The sequence below is a fragment of the Synchiropus splendidus genome, chromosome 19 (genome assembly GCF_027744825.2).
Source record: "Synchiropus splendidus isolate RoL2022-P1 chromosome 19, RoL_Sspl_1.0, whole genome shotgun sequence".
Classification (NCBI taxonomy): Eukaryota; Metazoa; Chordata; class Actinopteri; order Syngnathiformes; family Callionymidae; genus Synchiropus; species Synchiropus splendidus.
Genome location: NC_071352.1, coordinates 5,708,339 through 5,730,068, shown reverse-complemented (window position 1 = coordinate 5,730,068; position 21,730 = coordinate 5,708,339). Strand labels below are relative to the sequence as shown.

At 44.4% G+C, this 21,730-nt stretch overlaps 2 protein-coding genes across 5 annotated transcripts in view; both read right to left on the bottom strand.

The window, feature by feature from the left end:
- Positions 1-608: 608 nt before the first annotated feature.
- slc17a7a (solute carrier family 17 member 7a) lies at positions 609-14,608 on the bottom strand. Its single transcript, XM_053851442.1, has 13 exons — positions 14,452-14,608; positions 6,979-7,231; positions 5,318-5,436; positions 5,131-5,245; positions 4,974-5,061; positions 4,797-4,883; positions 4,589-4,731; positions 4,373-4,522; positions 4,137-4,269; positions 3,697-3,807; positions 3,500-3,627; positions 3,373-3,442; positions 609-3,302 (listed from the first exon to the last, which is right to left on the bottom strand). Exons 1-13 carry the CDS (start codon positions 14,511-14,513, stop codon positions 3,004-3,006), a joined length of 1,758 nt encoding a protein of 585 aa, XP_053707417.1. The 5' UTR covers positions 14,514-14,608; the 3' UTR covers positions 609-3,003.
- A 111-nt stretch (positions 14,609-14,719) lies between these two features.
- Positions 14,720-21,730, bottom strand: part of slc6a16a (solute carrier family 6 member 16a) — a 14,042-nt gene continuing 7,031 nt past the window's right edge. For all 4 annotated transcript variants that reach the window (XM_053851196.1, XM_053851197.1, XM_053851198.1 and 1 more), the window contains 11 exons: positions 19,589-19,814; positions 19,175-19,332; positions 18,034-18,160; positions 17,778-17,953; positions 17,599-17,709; positions 17,262-17,503; positions 16,893-17,073; positions 16,219-16,420; positions 15,989-16,148; positions 15,755-15,917; positions 14,720-15,668 (listed from right to left, as the gene is read on the bottom strand). In XM_053851196.1, the coding sequence (XP_053707171.1) occupies positions 15,345-15,668; positions 15,755-15,917; positions 15,989-16,148; positions 16,219-16,420; positions 16,893-17,073; positions 17,262-17,503; positions 17,599-17,709; positions 17,778-17,953; positions 18,034-18,160; positions 19,175-19,324 (1,836 nt within the window). In that variant the 5' untranslated portion in view covers positions 19,325-19,332; positions 19,589-19,814 and the 3' untranslated portion in view covers positions 14,720-15,344. The remainder of the gene's footprint in view (positions 15,669-15,754; positions 15,918-15,988; positions 16,149-16,218; positions 16,421-16,892; positions 17,074-17,261; positions 17,504-17,598; positions 17,710-17,777; positions 17,954-18,033; positions 18,161-19,174; positions 19,333-19,588; positions 19,815-21,730) is intronic.

Sequence of the window (21,730 nt, the reverse complement as noted above, 5' to 3'; positions counted from 1 at the left end):
AGATTCTAACAAACGTGTCTGTTACTCATTTTATTGTGTTTATCACAGTACAGTGTAGATATACCAGATATTAGCTGCTAGCAGCTAATGTCCGCTAGCATTTATCAGACAGAAAAAATAGTCTATTCACCGTCATCTGGTTTGGACAAGTGTAACATGTTATACCGTATATATATATAGAGCCACATTTCACCATCCCTGACTGTTGTTCTGGAAAGAAGAATAGTTTCTAACTTATAACTTCAAAAGTTTGTTGTCACCAATTCAGTTAATGTCAAAACTTCCCATTTTGCTTCATTGTGAAACATGCAGTTGAAATAAAGTTTTATAATCTGGGTCCTGCTTCAGCCTCTCCCTGAACTAGCCGTGCCGCCAAAAGCAAAAATTCTTGAACGACCTAATGCTGCTTTAAACCTTCACTAGATAAATGAATTAATGGTTATTACGGAGGATTTAACTTGAGAACTGATGTGTTTTGATAGCCATCAATTTTCGCATAAGACAACTGACTTCCATCTTTTCCAAATAAAGCGGCTTATAACAGGGTGCTCATTTTTATTTTTGTTTTATTCATAAGCGAGTGTGTAATAAAAGAAATAGCTTGAAGTGAATATTGTATTTGGTATTACCCGACTTAACTCATTTTGTTTAACCGGTGTTAAAATGTCTGCAGTAATGTGGTCAACAAGAGGCTCCTGACGTCAAAACATATGTTGTTGCGCCTCCGGGTTATTGTGCTTGTAAATATTGATGCATTTTGTAGTCTATGTAGGTGTTATTCTTATCCACGTGTGGCAAATGAAGCAGCATATTCTCCCAGCAGGAGTCATACCTGGCACACACGCTCCCATATTGTCCCACCCTCAGCGTGAGGCGTGTTTCCGCCGCTCCCTCGCCAGCACAGTGCATCTGCTCTCCCATCTAATCTTTGCCTAAAATCACAGATAATCCAACATCCATCTGTCCAGGGAGAACCACAGGGAAAAGTGAAATCATCCTCCAGATCTAATAAGGAAATAAATAAAGACTTATCTCTGGGTCGAGGCTGACCGTGTCAGAACGAGTTAAACAGCTCAGATTCAACTTTATTATACAGAAGGATATTCCACATCAACTTCATTTGTACATCAATCTTTTTTTTTTTTTTGTCGCCATACGTTTCAATAGGACACAGGAGGACAATATTCAATAACTGAGACAAAGAACACCGATACAACATTTAAAAATGGGAGAGCCATTCATGTCCAGAAGACATTTCTCGCCAAATATTACTGTCCCCTGTTGAGTCATTGTCACACGCTGCAGCTCCATTCACACACATTCTTACTGAAAAAAAAACACTGTTTAAAGTCAAATACTTGTGTTGTGATTGTCGGTATGTCTGCTAGCTAGAGAGTGTAGGTAGAAATGGAACGCCTCTGCTGCAAGTTCAGGTGCAAAATACTGCCACAGAACAATGCGACCTCCGCTCCTGCTCTCAGGAGACGCCATCACCCAGCTGTCTGCAGCAAGATGGAGGGAGTTGTTGCTTTTACAGGGCATCCAGAGAAGATGCTGTGATGGTTTAGGTAGATGAATTCAGCTTGTGTTGTTTCCATCTGCACATGAAATCACCTTCACTCACGCGCATGAGTGTGTCTGAATGGAATTAGCACCTAATGTGTGTGGTTAAAAGGAGAGGAGGGTCGGTAGGGTAGTGCGTTGCTCCGCGCATTACAACATGCTCACTGCACAACGGTTCAGCACCTGCACCCAACACAACACGCTCACAGTCGCACGGGCGCGGACGACAGCCAGGCTCAGACATGATGGACTGAAGAGGTGGAGATGTGATGGAGGACGATAGAAGGGGAGGAGAGAGAGGATGAGAGAGGGAGGGAAGTTGTCGTTCTGACCTGTGAGCCGAGCTGCCCGTGACCTAGTTGGGTCAGGTGAGACTCATCCTGCCACTGAACGCAGCGCCATCATTGACCTCCTCACAAACACGTCCGGTTAGATCTGCCGAACATGCTCACACCCAACTGTGTCAGGCGCGACAACACAGTTCCGACAAAGCAAAAGCACTGGAGAGCAGCCGGTTCAGGCTGGTGAGTGACCTCCAGGATTAGTTCAAATTATTAACCCAATTAAGGCATAAATCTGATTGACATATTCATGACCTTTCGCTGACCCCTGGATCTATAAAAATCCTTGCTCCAACTCACTGGAGGAGTAAGGATTCTAAACATACACGGATGTTGTTGGAGAGTCTGTGGCTGAAACCCAGGAGAACGACACAAAACATCTTTCCAATTTAAATAAATATTCACTTCCACCTCTATAATTTCGCCGTCTTGGGCTCAGTAGAGAGGCGTTAACACTGTCACCTAGTGGTGGGAGGCCGTCAGTGAGCATTGGGCGAACATGCATGGCGGGAAACCCAGTGATGGCATGGTGATATATTTGCGGACAACCGTCCACATGTGAGCTGGCCACACAGTATAAAGTGCCTGGCAGGCGTTGCCTTGAGTTTGACACGTGATCTGACCAGTGACCTGAACTCAGAGCTAAAGTAACAAAAAAACGACATCAGTCCCAGTCAGGAAGGATCAACTTCGGGAGGCCATTTGGAAGACTGAAGACCAGCAGGTGAGAGAGATGAAATGCTCTCTAAATGGCCAGTACAGGAAGTGTGTTGGAGCTGCTGTCAGGGAAGGAGTGGGTGTCAAATGTCGGGCAGAGGGTCTTGTGCTTCAGCGTGTGCTGGTGCGTGTGAGTGCTTGGCATTTGTTTGCTGGATGTGCTGGCCTCAAATCCCACTGTACGTTTCAGGTCAATCAGAAAAAAGCTCAGAATAGTTGAGGTATAGAAACCCAAACGTTGTCATGCACTCACTCAAAACAAACACACACACACACACACACACACGATGGAATGAATCCTCTGTTCCTATGAGTCCCCTCAGCGGTGCAGTGAGCGACGATCCCAAAACAATCTTTTCTTTTCCTCGCATCAGTGCGTCTTCTATGTCAGCTCCTTCTCTTCTTCCCCGCCGTACATGTAAGAGTTGTATCCAGGCGGCTGAACGTACTCCTCAGACTTGTCCCAGTCGGACACCCAGCCGGCTCCAGCTCCTCCTCCTCCCCCGGCCCCTCTGCCGTTTGAGCCCACCACCTGCTGACTCATGGCTCCGTACTGCCCGCCTCCTCGGTACAAATCCTCCGTTTCATTGGCCAGTTCGTCCTCATCGATGATGCCACACTTCTCCTCGCTGGTGTCCTCTATATCGGCCCAGGACTGCTTCTCTCCTGACGCAAAGATGCCTATGGAGAATTTGGGAAGGTGAATTTAATTGTCGCGTCCTTTGAGGAAGAGGGTCAAACCCCGACTCACCGTAGAAGATGACACCTCCGTAGTGGACCAGAGAGGCGATGAGAAAGACGTACTGCCACTCTTCACGAGTCTGTCACCACCAGACGGTTACACACTGACCCGACTACGCCACAAACAACAAGTCTACCTTGTGTTTGGTCATGGCTCCCACGATGAGGGGACACACCATCCCGGATAACGTGCCCACTCCATTGGAGATCCCCATCAGGATGCTGGCGTATCGAGGCGCGATGTCCAGGTGGTTCACGTTGAATCCTGAGCGGACACAGACCCTTAACTTAAACCTTCTAAATCTCACCCTACTTGTCACTTCAAAGCTCTCACCTGAGATTGCGAACCCACTAAAGCCGACGGCCAGAACCAGGAAGGAAATGGCGATTCCCTTGGTGTGAGAGAAGCCCACCACCAGCAGCAGCGTGGCCTCCATCCCAAAACCTGAAGCAAAAGACCTGTTTGTCAAACTCCTCGTGGAGGCATTTATTCGCAGGATGGCACACGGACAGCTGCACAGTGGCGCGGTATCTGCTGGAGTATCAAAATGAAAATCTCTCTCCTGCTCAAATATTGATGCCCTAGCTGCAGGCAGATGCTGCCTTTCCAACACCGTGGGCAGAACTTTCTCTGCTAGTCTGACACAAAGTTACAAAACTTGGAGGTAGCTGGAAGGCGAAGGTTTAAACTTTAATATTGACGGTCCAGATCCTGCACCTGGTGTCAGGCCTCCCACCGTTCATGCTCGCTGCCTCTGCACTCGACCACCTCACCTCCGCAGTTCATGAGCTTCCGGACATTGGTGGTGGTCATCAGGTTGTGGGTCCTGAGGTAGTCTGCCAACTGGCCTCCCAGTGGTACGATGATGGTCATCACCAGATGGGGCAGGGCCGACACCATGCCCACCTGAGGGGAGGGCGGGGTGTAACAATCAGTGTGTAACATTTCATCATCATGACGTGAAAAACGTCATTTTACGATAGACGGTATATAAATCTATGGTGATCACCTTGCTGATTTCAAACCCAAACACTTCCTCGAAGTACGCCGGCTGGCTGATGAGCAGCAGGTAGAAAGTCCAGCTCCTGCAGAAGTTGGCCACTATGATGGCGTACACCGGCATGGAGGTGAAGAAATGTCGCCATGGGGTTTTGAATTTCTGCAAAATAAAAGTCCAGTTTCACAGAATGCATTGAGAGCGAATGCGTGGATGGAGACAACCTACATGCAGAGGGTTGAGGAAAGTTGCCGACTCGCCAATGGCATCTTCGATGTACTTCCTCTCCTCCGGCGTGATGGTGGGATGAGCAGCCGGACTCTCGTACGACACCAGAATCCAGAACAAGTACCAGAATATCCCAAAACTTCCTGGGAGTGTCCAAGCACCGACAGTGAGATCATGCAGCTGCGATGAGGAACAGCCGCTTACTAACCATAAACATAGAAGACTGAAGGCCACCCGGAGTACTGCACCAGTATTCCTGCTAAAGGCATCGCCACAACAGCTCCGGCGTAGGATCCTGAGGAGACAGCAAGCACCGCACTCTCAACTCTAGATCGGAAACAAACTGCCGACTCTCCGCTGATATCAGATCATTGTTGCAGTTTACCACAGAAGGCTGTTGTTGCTAATCGACTTCTCTCCAGAGGAGGGGCCCACTTTGCCCAGATGCCGTGGCAGGCTGGGTACGACACGCCCTGCAGGAGGCAGCAGACACGGCGTCACTCATGAGCCACAAGCACTCGGACAGAAGGCAGACACTGCACCTCCACCAGACCCTGACATATCCTGACTAGGATGACGCAGCTGTAATGGCAGCGGGCGGCTGAAGGGATCAGCATGTTGAGGGTGGACGTGGCCACGATGGCGAAGCCGAACACTCTGAACAAAAACAAGAATATGTGTCAAAGCTAGGTCACAATGATCCTGTTGAATTCATGCGTAGAGATTTACCTATTAGCTGCAAATTTTTGACATATAAACCCCCCTGGGATCTGCGTGACGATGTAACCCCAGAAGAAGGACCCGTGGATCATCCCGACTGTCTCCGGGTCCCAGGTGAACTGGGCAGCCTGCAGGGAGAGCACAACTAAATCACTGATCCTGATCCTACTAGGGATGGGCGATAACTTATTGTACACAATATTCTGCCAAACACAATCTCCACCATGACAATTCTGCAGCTCACGATAAATTCGATAAACACGTGACACACTCGCTACATTGGACTTGCACACCTGAACTTGACGGGAACGCGATCGTCGTTTTAACCTTATTTTTAATCCAGGGAACCTTTGACTCTGAGTCTCTGGATCTGGTGTTTATTTTATTAGATGGAGTGGTCCTCATAGGTTCTCTGATGCGGTCGTCTGCCTCGGTTCATATCAACACGTGCAGGTCTCCCGCTGCGCTGGCACCTCGGCCAAACACCGTGGTGAAAATAGGATGGACGGAGCTCCGCTCCAGTATTGGCGGCGGCATCCTCTCCCTCGTCCCCATTAGGGTTCACTGATCGTGGACACACTCTCACAGGCAGCGCTAATGCTACAACCCAGCATCAGTTAGGGACCATCAACAAATTGTAAAGCGTTCAAAGTGTAAGTGAAATCTTCAATAAGGAAATGAAAAACAACCATTTTAGGAGAGACAATTGTGAAAAGGTTTTTCATCACAGAGAAAAAGGACTGACAGTGTGTATCATGATTTGGAAAATAGAATATGACTAAATGATCATTTATTCACATGATTTCTAATATTTCTTCAACAGCATCTAGGACATGTGTCCAGACTGGTCCTTAGTTAAAGTCAACTGTTAAGAGACATGAGACACAGCAGACAGACGGCTCCATTTAACCCCTAAATAAAGCTGGCAGAGCAGTCTGTCAGACACCAGTGGCTTCTACCAGAGACGTGAAACATTGACTTGACTCATCTCTACACTTAGTTAACTATTATATTTCAATAAATATATTCATATGTATTCATATATTTCATAAACAAATAATGATGTTGGCGGCAAACTCCACTTACAAGTTTCATCATAAAACACTTTCAAGAGAGACTGTAGTGTGTACAACACATGGAATAGAATGAAAACGTATGTATCGTGATAATTACCGTTATCGCCGAAATTACAACATTTATCGCGATGACTTTTTTTGTCCACGTCGCCCATGCCTAGATCCTACTGATCACCGTGTGAACAAGTATGGATGTGTTTAAACGCTAAAGCGATGACGAAATGAGGGCTGAAAGTGTTTATTTTTAAACTCCACTGACAGTTTGGGTGCAGGAGGCCTGTGATCATTTGGTTTACCTAAAAATAATCTGCAGTTTTACTCCACCTCGGACGAAGGAGAATCTAACAGTGAAGAAAAAAAAACATCAAGGAGGCACCTATTTATAACAGCACAGGTGTCTGCAGTTGTACATGCTGTTCCCATGTTCACTTTTGTGTCGGCAAACTGCAACCATGTTCCTTCACTATGAGTATATGCATCATTTCATTCTTTTGCCTGTCAGGTTTATCATCGACAAGTACTGCGGGGTATTTTAAACAAGCACTGAGCTACAAGAATACGACGATCAGCGCCAAGTTCCGTGCCTCCACTCACCACGAGAACTTCTTTGTTGCCCTTGTAGACGGTGTGATCGTTGACCATGCTTACGATGGCCACACCCAGGTTACACCGGATCCCGAATGAGATGCAGAATCCCAGGCCGGAGAGGATGGCGATGATGTAGCGGCGGGGCAAACCGAAGCAGGTGCAGTCGACCATGGGCAGCTCCTTCTCCTCCACCAGCTGAGGTCGACCCTCCGCGGACAACTCAATGGTTTCTCCATTGGGCTGCTTCTTCTCGATCAGCCTGAGACACAAGGACAAGGATTGGATCAGAACTGTGGACAAATCGCTTTTTAAAATCATCATTCAACTCATTTCAGAATGCATTAAAACATCCCCTAGTGAAAACCAAAACCCAGCTTTTAAAAAAATTCCTCAAATGTACAGTGTATTTTGGTCGGATCGCCATGTTCTTTTAAAGCTGTTGCTGGAGTATTTCCATTCATATTTTCACTGCAGAGATTCTCTATTATTTATGTGCTCCTCAAAAGCACACACACATACACACACACACTGGGCGTCAACAGGCGCCATGTTGCTGCCTGGCCTGACTCAGCCTGTCCCAGTATCCGCTCCGTTTAGGGCGCTTGGGACTTGCTGCCATACTGGTACTGCGCAAGATGGCCACTCCCACACAGAAACAGGCTGAACTGTGCGTTACAATGGTGTGGTTAGGAGGAGGATTATGACCAAGAGCTGCAGCATGGACTAGAAAAGTACATCAGAAACCATCTGATTCAAGAAGTCCAAATTTCCAGCTTGATAGTTCAGTGCCATAGCTCTCCAAAAGAGTCACACAGAGGCATCAGCAGAGCAGCCATCTGTGTGTTGTAGCTTCTATGCCCTGAACAACACACACACACACACACACACACAAAAAGTACGTAGACTGGAATCAAATCAGTATATTTTTAGTCGCAAATATATGTTTCCACCACGTGCACGAGACAAAGCTACCAAAAACTTCAGTACTTGACAAAACTGAAGTCGCTATTTCACATATTGAGGTGTTTTTTTGGCAGAGATTAATAATTTAATCTAGTTTTTCCGCTGTAATCTGTCATTGTCTCTCCACTTGCTCGCCTGCCTGCCTGTTTTGCGGCATGTATCATCCATCCCATCGTCATATCGCCTGGTTATGCACATGAATTTCTCTCCCTCCCCCATTTGCACTCGACTCCCTCCATAATCTCCTGGTTCCTATGCGAACAGCAATTGTGAAGGGATTTTAAACCTGGACTCTTTCAGGAGACATATAAGGTGTCAAGTGAAGATGGTGACCATAAAAGTGATTTGTCAAACAACATTTTTCCACCCAGATAGATTAGAGAGGCTGCACCACACACACTCTCTCTATCTCTTAATCTGTCACAACATTCAGATTAGGATTACAAAAATGATTTACTTCCGGAAATGAATATGAAGGACGAGCACTGGGCGTGGCTCCACTGCACATTTCTCACATTGTTATTGGCTGCTTCAGACTCTCACATTTTGTCCGAATAAACCTCGGAGATTCAACTTTCACTGTTCACTTAGTTGGACAAATCAGATTCCTGACTCGACGAAACCATAGTGGGGCACAAATGAAGAAAACTTCGGTTGGATTTTTCTCTGTTTTGTATAGCCTTATAAGAGACCTGAGACTAGCTTTTCATTCATTCATTTCAGACATTTCATTCAGTCTGACATGGGTAAAATCTGGAAAATACATGACATAAGCAGAAGTGAGAACCACATACTCTTACCCCGGTAAATTCTCACCGTGACCTGCTCCTTATCATGCTCCTTCTATTCACGTCTTCTGATATTTAAAATGGATGTTAGACCACATGCCACACAAGGGCTTTGTTTCTCCACCCTATATGGCTATAAAGTTTTGTTTTATAACTAAATTAATTAAGTGATTTATGATACAGTGCTCCTTATATGAAATATGTGTGTCATTTCCATATTTTACTGTTATTAAAATTTTTAAAACATTTTGTTGTCATCCTTTTATCATGGCATTTTACCCCAGTCTTTCTTATCCAAATAATTCAAAAACAGAAGAACGCACTGCAATTGAATTGTCAGGTACAGTTGCAGTATTCAGCTACAGAGACGAAATGGCACCAATAAAGGGTGGAAGTAAAATCACAACGTGGGTTTGACGGAGGTCTGCACTCTTTGAGTCCATTTCTAGGTAATAGAACTGACTGTCAGATTCCTCTCTGATGTCTGCTAAAGTAAACAAAACCTCTCAACTTATCATGTGACCGCGCCCCACGTGTCTCACCGGCGGAGCTGAGACAGGAAGTGAAAAATGCGCTTCTGCGACTGAATATCTGCTTGATCCTGACGCAGTTTGGCTTTTAGTGAGCAAAAGTGCTGACGCGCCCCCAGAGTGGCGCTGAGTTGGTGAAGGCTACATCCTCATTAGACCTCACGACAGATTGCCGCTCGGCAGCTTCACATATGTTACCAGCTAACGAGAAACTTGCCCGCGGCAGAAATCGCCGTTAATTACGGACGCCTCCCACGAAGGGCCACTCGGGCTGTGAACGTCCTGAAAACGCTAAACAAGGGAGGATAAATCATCCTAAAATGAAGGGCTGTTTAAGGGTGGGAATTGATGTAGAACAACGGGGGGGGGGGAAGTGGACAAACTGACGTAGTGACGGGGTGAAAAAGTTGTTGTTTATTTGCATGAGGTGTCTGATGCAGATGTAACGCCACTCAGCTGGGAGCAGCTAATGAGCGGGAAAACAGGAGCGGGCAGGAGGCCGGGCACCCGGGGCTCTTTGATATGTCAGAATTACAAGAGAAACACGAGGGTTACCCAACACCACGTGAGCAGGTAGATGGAAGCAGCCTGGGTGTTGGAATAGTAGCCGCTGAATCAGTTCTGCACTGCATTCATGAGGAAGCAGGCTGGATGAGCCGGGTGGGCCAGGCACAAACCTGCTGGTGAGCGACCTGTGACCTTTGTTCCCCTGTACACTCAATTCACTGAGCATCCTGTGTAATCCGCTCATAAGAGGATGAGCGAGATGGAGGGAGACTACGAGGGAGGTTGACAGCAAAAATATTATATAACAGCTAGAGTTGGTATTTGTCAAGTGTCCACTTAGTTACATATGGTAAATACGTTTTTAGGAATGATATTTTTGACTCAGCGATCATTCTTGAAACAAAGTGTGTCGGTGTCCCCGCCATCCATCAGGCATCCATCGCTCTCTGTCCCTGAAGTAAACAGATTGGGTCTCAGTGGGACGGTGTCACCCAGGGAGACACCCCCCTCACCATCCTGCTGTTCTCACACGTATGTGACATTCAAACGTGCACAAAAGTAACCTTCACCGATGCCACTTGCCTCCTAACAGATAACATAATAACCGCGACGACTGTTATTATTTACTATTCATGAAGGGTGTAGGAAAATATTGATACACTCAAATATTACGAGACTTGGTTGTACAGTATTGTGTCAATATTTTTACTGAAATATTGCAATATTTGAGTGTGTGATTTTGTCTTGATATTTTATGTCGCTATGTAAGATAGTTGGATATTACGCTGCTTTTGTGAAATGTTTAACAGTAGCGTTTTATTTCTGTACAGTGGAGTTATTTTGTTGATTCGAGACTCATTCCTCTGTTTGAGCGTGGAATTTAACTGAAAGTTTAACTGGACTTGCAAAAAAAATTGCAAAATACCTTGATCAAACTACTTCTCCCATTGCAACTACTACCAATTACTGCGACTACTTCTGCAGCTATTTCAACCACAGCATCAACAAACTCAAACCACTACTGCTAATACAGTAAGATATATATTTTTTCCACCACCTGCAAAACTGCTATTAAATAGTGTCAATTCTACTACCACTACTAATGTCATTCCTACAACTGCTGCTACTACGAGAGCCACTAATATTGTCGGTAATACTGCAATGGCCTCTGGTGATACTAACACTTGTACGACTGTTACTTGTACTTCTTCCGTGTGCCAGTACTCTGACAAAAAACATTTACTCTCAATACAGCTACTAATACAACTACTGATAATTCAACGACCAATTGGGTACGGCAGCAACATATATGATCCTTGTCTGCCAGAGTTGGAAAAAAAAACAGAAAAAACCTACAATACTCACTGGTGAGCCACAACATTATGAGGACATTCATCTTCCTGTGTTATATTCTTCATCTGCTAAGGTCAGAGGGTAAATATGATCACACACCGGCAGCAGACACTGGCTAGCGTGGTCATAAAATAAAAAAATAATGCCATCAGATCATCTTCTTCCATTACTCAGGGGCCAGACGCTTATGTGCCTTATCATCAGTGCTTTTAGAGGTCACCAGAGTCAGAATCCCCATCTCTACCTGTATCAGCATTGCAGCACGAGAGATACAGCAGCTCATCTGTTGGATGCTGTGAGCCGAGCCAAACTCTATTCCAACACGTCTGAAATATTTTGGAAATATTAGCTTGTTTTCCTCATTACCACATTTATGAGCTTTTTTTTTAAACAAGGAACTCTAATAAAGCCGGTTTGTATGCAGAAATGCAAATCAATACGTATCGTAACGTAGATTAATGAGCAATAAAAACTGGAAATAATTGAATGCAAATTGACTCCAAATAAACACGGTGACAGGCATTTGGGAAGGTGATGTCACAGGGGACTTTCAACAATTTCCCAGTTTTTAAACTCATTTTAATGGAGTTGAATAGTTGACAACATGACAGCAGCACAAACTTAAGCTAAATTTTACTTGAATTACAGGTAAAAGAAAAACATCTAAATGTTTTTGCTACAAACAGAATATTGAAGAGGTTATAGAGAACTGATCAAATAAAACACAATTTGCTTGCAAGTAATTATATCAGTAGTCAACAATCAGCCATTTTTATTTTTATTTTTTTTTTCCTATCAGCAATATTAATATTATGATAATGCTTCTGAGTAAAAATAATGTAAACTGATTAGCCCAAAAATGATTCAGGTAACTGATGTAACATATGTTTTTTTTTTTCCTTTAAGAATGTGATGACAGTTTTGAAAATAAAGCAGTGTAACACATACTGTCTCCACTACTACTGTCTCCGGTGTCAGAGGGAAATGAAAAGTGATTTCTCGGTTCAAACATTTCAAAGAAATGACGCCATGTTTGTTATGCTGCAGCAGCAGGCATCATGGTGACCAATGGTGAAAACTCGTGAGGAATCTAACTATGAGACTTGCTCAGCATTTGAACTGCTCTAGTGAACGATCCATTATCTCCAGGAGATGACTGCAGTGTGACAAACACCACTCGATTGAATGGCTGTATGGAAAAGCTGTTTAAATAGTTAACACCACCATTATTTATATATTACAATGGCGAGCGTGTTAAAAACAGGTGACTTCTTCCTGCTTGAAAGAGTGAGGCTTTCATCCTGCATTAGACGTGTGGTTTCCATCAAAAGATATGTACAAGAAGTGTTACAGTTTTGGGGGTCGCTCTGGTGTTTTCTGGGCCTCACAGCGTTGTAGTTTATGCTTAGCTAGTAGAGTTTAATATAGAAACAGCAGATGCAATCTGATGGAGAGTTTCTTTAAATAATTGATGGACTTCTGGCTGCTTTCATCAGGAGGGATCACGGTTTTGTCTGTGAGGTGGTGGTGCAGATATTCACCCAGAGCAGGGATGCCCTCCGCACACACACACTCTCCTGCACACACACGGAGCATCTTTTCACATCTGTGTGAGCCAAACACTCACTTTTCCACATGAAATCATTTAACCGTGTGAGTTAAAGCCCAAAGGACACGCCCTTCACGATCAGTTTGATACTTCGCATCTCTCACAGCATCAGGACTGAGGACCAGGACGAGACAAAGCTTCAACCGTTGCATGTTAATCTGGGACAGGATGAAACTTATCTGAGCTCAATAGATGGACGGATTGGAGGATGGATGGATGGATGAGGGAGCGGCTGGAGGAAGTGACATGGGCAGGGATGGAGGGAGTGGGAGGGGAGAGTTTAGGGATTTGCGTCGCTCGACAGCTGGACTGAAAAACAGGCTATTTCAGGACGGGATTTATACGTTGGTTTGCTACCTCAAATCCTGGGAGAGTGAAAGCTTAAAGCTACACATGAGGTTCTATCACTAACTTTAATCTCTCTTTTCTCTCTAAAACAATGTCGTGCACACTGGTTCGTGTTTCCCGGCTTGTCATGACACACAATCGTTTCACATTGTTTCACAGCAGGAAGATTTGTGACCGGGGAATGATTTAGCTGTATCATCAGGAAATCAACTTTTACATCATCAGCAACTTAGAAACGGCATCATTCAAATGAATGATGATGCAAAGAGTACACGTTAAATACATTTTAAATACAAGATGGGATGTATGTAAAAAAAAAAAGGATGGCAGCGGACTTGTCATGGGACGGATGGATAAACAATGATCTCACCATGAAAATTGATATCTATTTTTAGAACTACAAAAACGGTGCATGCATGAAAAATGAAAACACACACACACATATATATATATATATATATTGTGTTGTTAAGATGCTATAAAGTATTATAAACTGATAAATAGATCTTCAACATGTTTATAAAGAGCTATAAAGAGACAGAACCAGATGCAAACGCATATAGATACATAGATACAGATAGATATAGATACAGACCCTTAGACACAGATAGATAGCTACACAGACAGACAGACAGACAGACAGACAGATAGATAGATAGATAAATAGACAGACAGACAGATAGATAGATAGATAGATAGATAGATAGATAGATAGATAGATAGATAGACGGGTCGATGGGTAGATGATAGATAGATGGACAGATGGACAGACGGACAGAAGGACTGACAGACAGACAGACAGACAGACAGACAGACAGACAGACAGATAATAGATAGATAGATAGATAGATAGATAGATCCATCTGGTCAAGTCGTGCCAACAGCTCACGGCCACATTACATAATCACACGATCTTCTCAGCTGGATCGTTCACGTTAAGCTCTAACAAACGCGTGAAATAAACTCAACAAACACCAGCTGCGCTTAGTTTTGACAGAACATTTCACAGGGAATTTTGTTTTAGTCTGCAAAACATACTAAATATGTCTAATCCGAGCTGTCACTGTTGTTGAAATGAATGTTTTTGTATTCAGATAAACTGTCGACACACAAATGTCACGATAGTTACTCAAACTATCGTCTTTGCGACCGCGCGTGACGTGCGGCTTTTTATTAAATTCTCTTTTCAGTATCGTGATAAAAAAAATGTGATTTTTTTTTTGGTCCAACTTTAAAACGAAAAGTCATGTAAACTTTCTCGGTTCTGGTTCCGGGAGCCGCGCGGTGAGCAGCATCCTCGCCGACTGTCCCGCAGCCAGAGACGGCGAGAAGAAGAGGAAACAAAGGGACGCGCAGCAGAGTTCGGAAATGTTGTAAATACCTGTTTATTTTCCCCAGAGTTTTCGCAGCGACCGCCTTAAACCTGTCTGGTCGGACCTCCATCTTCGCGGCTCCGTGACCCGGCCGGTGTGGTGGACTCCCGCGCGCCCTCTTGCCCGCGTGAACACGCACGGCGCTCGCGCTCCTCACTCCCTCCTCCCTCGCGCTCCAGAGGTGAATGAAGGAGGAAGTTACACGAATTTCCACATCAAGGTAAATGAGAAAACGTTCCGTACTCAGACAATAAACTGGATTTTCAACTACACGTTTATTCAAGTCATTGTCTACAGTACAATGCCATACTGCCACACACAGAACCTAATGTGGGCTCATCTGAAAACCACTGGGTGTTGAGGTAAACTGATAAAAACTCAATACATATTGTAAACTCGTTCACACAGACACACACACAACACATCTGATCTATTCACTCACGTCTTTGCTGGTGCAAATACACCTATATTTGTCCACATTCCAACAACACAATGATTCAAAACTCTAAATGTTTTCATGCAGCAACCTAAAAAAAAAGGAGCTGCCAAAATCTGTAACTCACCATCAATACTGATCGATCAGCAGACTCATCTCAGTCGGGCAGGATCTACTAAGTTAAACGCTAGTGTTTCACACAGTATAATATACATTTAGTTTCTACAAATAATAGCAGCACTTTCCTGTATATGTTCATGTTTTGATACTCTAGGGTCTAAGACTATTTATTTGTTCTTTTTAGAAAAATCAGGATGGTAATTTATTCATTCTTCAGTAAAAATAACTCTGGCTCCTCAACAATCCAGACTGTCGAGTCAGTAGCCAAGTATGAGATACTCAGTCTTTGTTCATTTCTCTTCCCTTCACATTTTGGCGTCCTGTTCACACACCTCACGTCCAATTTCACACTCTGGTGTCCTGTTCGTCCTCCTCTAGTTGAGAAAGAAGCCTGTAATTTTCGTTTGCCATCGGCAGGAAGATTGTCCGGGGGCGACTGTCGTTTTCCTCAGACGCAACTTGCTGGGAGTCCAGAAGTTCAGAGGAGTTGCATTTGGTGTAGAGCTCTCGATGGATTTGTTGATCACTTTCCTCGCCACTTGAAGGGCTGCTGCGACTTGTCAGCATGGAATGAAGGTATCCGATGGGCACGGGCAGACTGGCCAAGACGATGAGCAGGACGATCATAGCCAAAGCCCAACCTGGGTAGGCCAGAGTCTTCTCTGAGGCCTGCAAGTCAAGGGAATTTAAAAGCACAAATACACAAGGAATTCACTCACAAAAATGTAACAGTGGATATTATAAAGTGGTCTTACAGTGATTTGGTTCCACGACGTGTAGGTGGGTCCTTTAAAGACAATCCGTAAAAAGCTGGCAGCCAGAAGTCCAGTCATGGCCAGCAGGCAAACATACTTCCACAGATACTTGTACAACACTGGAGGGCGCCATTTCAGCATGTCCTCGATATCGTCCAGGAAGCTGAAGTGAATAAGGACCAGTCGAATGATAGAAGGAGTGAAAAGAAAAAGTCACTCAAAGAGGTTCCTCACCGATCCGTCCCGTAAACCCAGGACACAGCAAAGGTCTCAAAAATCACCACGATGATTAAAGGCAGAGTTGCAGAGTAGTCGTCGAACATGGTCACAAAGTAGTTACCAGAGCGCTGAGTGAAAAGAAGCCCGATCAAGAAGCCCAAAGCACAGCTGGACACTGAAAGGAAATCATGTTAGAAGCAAACAGCGGACATAGATCAACACACAAACAAAGTGTCGTGTGTTACCAGTGAGTATGGTTCTGTGGCGGCCGAGGATGCTGAAGTTGTCCATGAGAGGTGTGAGGATGCCCTGCATGGTACCAAACATGGTGCTGAGGCCCAGATTCAGGAGCATGAGGAAGAACAGCGTGGACCAGAAGGGGCTGCCGGGGAAGAGCGCCATCACCTCGGTGAACGCTATGAAAGCAAGACCTGTGCCCTCCACACCCTGAGAGACAGAAAGGAGGTTCAAAAACATACATACGCATCTGACCCTGAAATAGATCTTCACTTGAAGCAACAATAAGAAGAGGTCTTTGGTTGAGTATTGTTTTATTGACAAAACAAACAGAGGAAGGAACTCGACATGAAACTTCACAGCTTGTGTCCACTGCCGCAGGAGCTTCAGCATATACATCACATGGGTTTTTGTCTACTCGTCCGGGAGATACTTTATAGCATAGGCCACATTCTTAAGGGGTCCTGGGAACACAGGGACCTCAGCCTCTTACTATTGTTGCCGCACCTAATGAAACAACTTGCTGCGTTTGTTTGCAATATGTATGAGTAAAGGTGCAGCATGAAACTGTAGAAATATACAGCCATCAACAATAGAACAAAGAGATTCAACTTTAGTATTTATTTGAATAGCTTCCATATTTTACCCCCAACAATAGTCTAATTTCGTATTTTGGTCTGACCTTGTTCATCTCTTCTTCCAGACTGCAGTCGGTGATGTTTGCGCCCACCATGGAGCCGTAGTGACCGTACCACTCACGGTACTCAGGAACAGACACGGATCCCGGGTCGGACATGTTGAACCAGGGCCACCAGTGCTGATCACTGCCCCGAGTCGACATGAGGTTGAGCACTCCCAGATTCCTGCATGAGAAAACAGGTCAAAATCTGCTTGTAACATTCAGGAGCTACATATATTAGCAACGTCACGCTAAAGACAATGATGCTCTCAATAGGACAAAGAGATAGAGATTCAGTGAGGAAAGATTTCACAGATAACCGACCCCTGACCCTTGAGGTTGTTTTTTATATTGACAGCAAAATATAGATACTCAGCCACGCAGCGCAGGGCGATGTTCTTGGCTCGGAAACCCAGGATGACGAACACCACCAGCGAGGCCAGAACCGAGGTCATAAAGTTGATCCCGGAGACCAACAGTGCATCGCGGTGGCAGTTGTTGTGGACCGGATTGTACGAAGAATACGCGATGACTGAGCCGTAGCCCAGTCCCAGGGCGAAAAACACCTGCGTGGCAGCCTGGCGCCAAACCTGCACGTTACCCCAGATCTCCAGCTGAGAAAAAAAACACAAAAGATTCCAGAAAGAGTTGAGATACAAATGATTTGACTGGTTTAATGAATTAGTACTATACATAAAAATAAACGTACTTTTGGGTAGAACATATACGTGATCCCATCCATGGCACCGTCCAGAGTCAGCCCTCGGATGAGGAAAATAACAAGGACCACGTAGGGGAACACGGAGGAAAAGTACATCACCTGAAGACAGAAGCAGATGAGAGTGAGAGGGGAGAGCAGGGAAAGAGATTTGGCCGTTGGAGACGGACCCTAGCTGAAGACTTGATGCCCTTGATCATGGCCAGCGCCACAATTGTCCATGCAGCCAACAAGCAGCCAGTCATGACGGGATTCATTTCTCCCGATTCTTCAATGGAGTTTGTGATATTTAAAGCTTTCCGGAACCAGAAGTAGGATGTCGCAGAACTGCGGGCGCATTCTCTCACTGCCAGGACAAAGTACAAAGAAGGGTGAACGAAGCATCGGATTTCAGTTGCACTTAACACACACACACACACCGAGTACCTGTTTCGTTGGTGGCCACATCCACGGGACACTGGTTCCACGGCAGAGGGTACTGAAAGGAGTTCCCCATGTAGAACAAACTCCAGGCGATGATCACGTTGTAGTACAAAGCCACATAGAAACAGACCTGAGAGTAAGTTAGAAACTTAGAAAGTTAGACTTACAGAGAACATATATTATATGTTAATATATTCCATGTTAAATTGTTTTGTCCAAAAACGTTTACTTTGGACCAGTGATTCTTAACCAAGGGCCCTAGAGGGCCGCTAAAAGTTTTTTTTTGTTTTATACCTTTGGGCCGTGAGGGTTGCGAGACTCTCAGTTTTAATACATTAGCTACATATGATGGCAGTGCATTGACTTGACAGCTGCAAATCTATGATAGTGAACAACCATGTTCTTCAAAAGAAAACACTAAATGAATGAAATCACCTGTCGAAGCAGTTTTGAAAATTTTTATGGCGATACTTTTATTAGCACTTTACTTATATCTTCTTTGGAGTTTAAATAAAAATATTTTATGATATTTAGACATGGTTTTATTACATTTATTTTATTCAGACCTCTATTGAGTTTTTCCAGTTTTCTCAACAGTTTATATCAAGTGTGTTTTGTTTCTATTTTTCTTTAATAAATTGGATGAATATGACTATGACAAAATATTTTTGCAATGATCACAAGGTTTTGTTTGTTGCCATTTGTTCTTTGAAAGGTGGGTCCCAAGATCAAAAAGGTTAAGAACCCCTGCTTTAGAATATATTCTGAGGGTTAGAGTTTTTATTTCCATAAACTAAGAAAATTCCTAGAAACGTTTTTGGAATTCATACAGAGAGTTCTTGTTCACACTGAGAGAGATCTGTTGCATAACATGCGAGCAGCATGACGGTGCGCTGCCCCTCTCACTTTACACGGTGTCATCGTGCTCACACAGCTTAAACACACATGTGTAAACCACTTCAGTTTGGAGTTCTCATTTGGAAAGGGATGGCATGAAGAATTCTAAGAGAGGAGACCCAAAAAAGTGCAAAGCAGCAGTCACATGTTGTGTAACTGGAGTGTTGGCATTGTTGACAGGTGTGAGCAGTCTGGATATGGAGTGGCGTCCAGAGACCAGTCAACAAAAGTGATTCATCATGCTCACCAGGCAGCTGGAGTAGCCGATCCCTGACAGTTTAGGGGAGATGTGCTTCCACACGCCGATGCTCCCTTGGCGAATGCTCTGACCTGCAGCCAGCTCCATGAAGAAGAGAGGGACTCCCACCACCAGCAAGAGGAAAACATAGAGCAGCATGAAGGCGCCTGAACACAGCAGAGGGAGCCAACACTTTCATTCACACGGTGCCGAATTATATTACACACACAGTTGAGAATTTTGAAAATGTTTTCCCTGACGCTGGAGCCACTGGCAGCTGAACACATTCTAAAAGAATCAGCTGAGCACATTGTGCAATAGAAGAGTGGAGCAGCAGCATCAAATTACAAACATCCCAAACCACGGATGTATCTCAAAACCATCTCCAAAAACCTGTGCTGACCTGTTGTTCGTGACACTCACCTCCTCCATTTTGGTGACACAGGTAGGGGAACCTCCACACGTTCCCTAGGCCGACACTGAAGCCCACCTGCGCCAGCACGTACTGGATTTTGGAATCCCACGCTGGTCTGTCTTCATCGCCAGCCTCAATCTCATCCCCATTGTCTAAAGCTGCAAGCTGTGATTCAGACTGGGCATCACCCAGCCAGGCTTGGTCCTCACTGCCGTCCAGAGGAGGCTTCTCTGTCTGAAGAAGGCAGGAGAACCTTCAGAACATTTGAAGGTAAAGGAACAATGTTCTCACACTAAGACAAAAACAACAGCAGCTTCGCCCAGAGCCTCATTTCCACAAGAGTGTGAAACATGTGAAAGAGCTGATAAGATTATTGCAAGACTACGCAGGGGTCAGCTCTGTTTTCTGTTGTTGGAGTATCACATGTGTGCTTACACTCAGCAGCCGCCATGTGAAAGCAGCAAGGTTACACACATGTGCTACAGTCATTCAACATGAACTACATGTGGTAAAACGTGCACCAACAGCCACGGTCAGGGGGCAACATAAACACTACCGCGATCCCTTCTGAGTGCTAACAACACTGTGAGGAAATGGGCTGAGGTTTAGTGGCTCTGGACTAATGTGCTTATTATGAGATGTGTTATGGTGAATGAGCTAGTTGAGTCATTGATTCAAGCTTTATTTAAAAAGCAGCCAGATGTGGAGTGAGTGCAGCATTTAGAGGAGGATGTTATAGCGTGGAGTGAAACAGCAGGGTCTGCACAGCAAAAAGGAACGATAAAAATCTACTTACATTTCATCGTAATAAAAAGGGATTTAAATACATGCATATTAATGATATGATTTCAAGCAGTAGTAGCTGGATAAAGTGCAGCAGGGAAAGTGACTAGGATGAGGAAACAAATGGAAAACTAGTGGGGTCTCCACACTGAAAGTCACCTTGATCATGAGGAATGTTAGCAGTCGATCATGGCACGGTGTTAACAGTCTTCTCTAGAAATGCTTGTGTCTCTAAAAGTGCCAAACACTGGTGACCTTGCTGGATCATGTGAAAGTGCTGCTGCAGCTGGTGAGAATGGAAAAGTACAAGGAAAGTGGAACACTGTGTCACCCAGGAAAGTATGTGTCCACAGACACACGGGCCAGTGTTCTGGAATGTAAATGGTCTCCCAACCGCGCACCTTCTCATAAGACAAGGGGGAAGTCGATTAGTACTGAGCCCACTGGAGAAGGGGAGGCTTGGAAATAAGTGGGTGGGACACTCCAATGAGAAGTATAAGGATTAGATTGGACCACACTGTGGGTGGTGCGTGCAAGTGGACATGAGGTCAACTTGTGGGTACTGGGACTGAGACAGCTCATTAGACGACAGGGGCACGTGGAAACATTTCGTCTTCCAAGCAGTTTAAATGGAAAACTTGAGGTTTTAGTTCAGGTTAGACTGAGATGAAAATATAAACAGACAGTTTTTAAATAAAGATATAAACAGTTTAAACCACTTATAGTCCCTGCCCCCTGACAGTCTCTCTGCCACCAGCTCTGTCACTCAGTGGAGGAACAAAAATATAAAAATGTATCCCTCTTCTTTTCAGTTTACTTCATGATATTTATTTCACTGATGCTTGTAATATACAATCCGCAAATGTTACGCTGTCGTCATGTTGCTAATGTTGGTGGAATATGAGAGATTCTTTCTTATAATAGAAAACCTTTACCAGATAACACAAGGGTTTGTTTCATGATGTAACAATCGAAAACTCTCTCAAGTGGGAAAACCTCTCATCTAGGAAAGAAAACCCACAAAAAGACTTACTTTTACTTGTGTTAGTGATTGAAAAAAGTGGCACAGAAAAAAGAGCTGCGACCAAACTAACTATAATTTGCCTAATACAATATATGTAGCCTTTGAGAGTCGTTATATCCTGGAAACTGAGGTCAGTAGTATAAAAAGTATTATTTAGTAACACAATACTTTAGTGGTTAAGGGAAATATATACCATATGACCAACAGACAAACAGAGTGAAGATGCTATCATCCAGATGTGTGTGGAGGGGAGCAGCTATCTTTGAACGCACACACAAATGGAGGGAAAAGATATATGTTTTTATGAAGCCTGTCTACGCTTGAGTGAAAGACGCTCTCTCTC

What these genes read in the sequence shown, in the direction of transcription:
- slc17a7a (XM_053851442.1), bottom strand. Translation starts at nt 14,513, where the DNA reads ATGGAGGTCCGACCAGACAGGTTTAAGGCGGTCGCTGCGAAAACTCTG. An exon ending in TATGTCAGGGTCTGGTGGAG is followed by an intron (nt 5,062 to 5,130) that starts GTGCAGTGTCTG and finishes TGCCTCCTGCAG; the next exon opens with GGCGTGTCGTACCCAGCCTG. An exon ending in GAGCCATGACCAAACACAAG is followed by an intron (nt 3,443 to 3,499) that starts GTAGACTTGTTG and finishes TGGTGGTGACAG; the next exon opens with ACTCGTGAAGAGTGGCAGTA.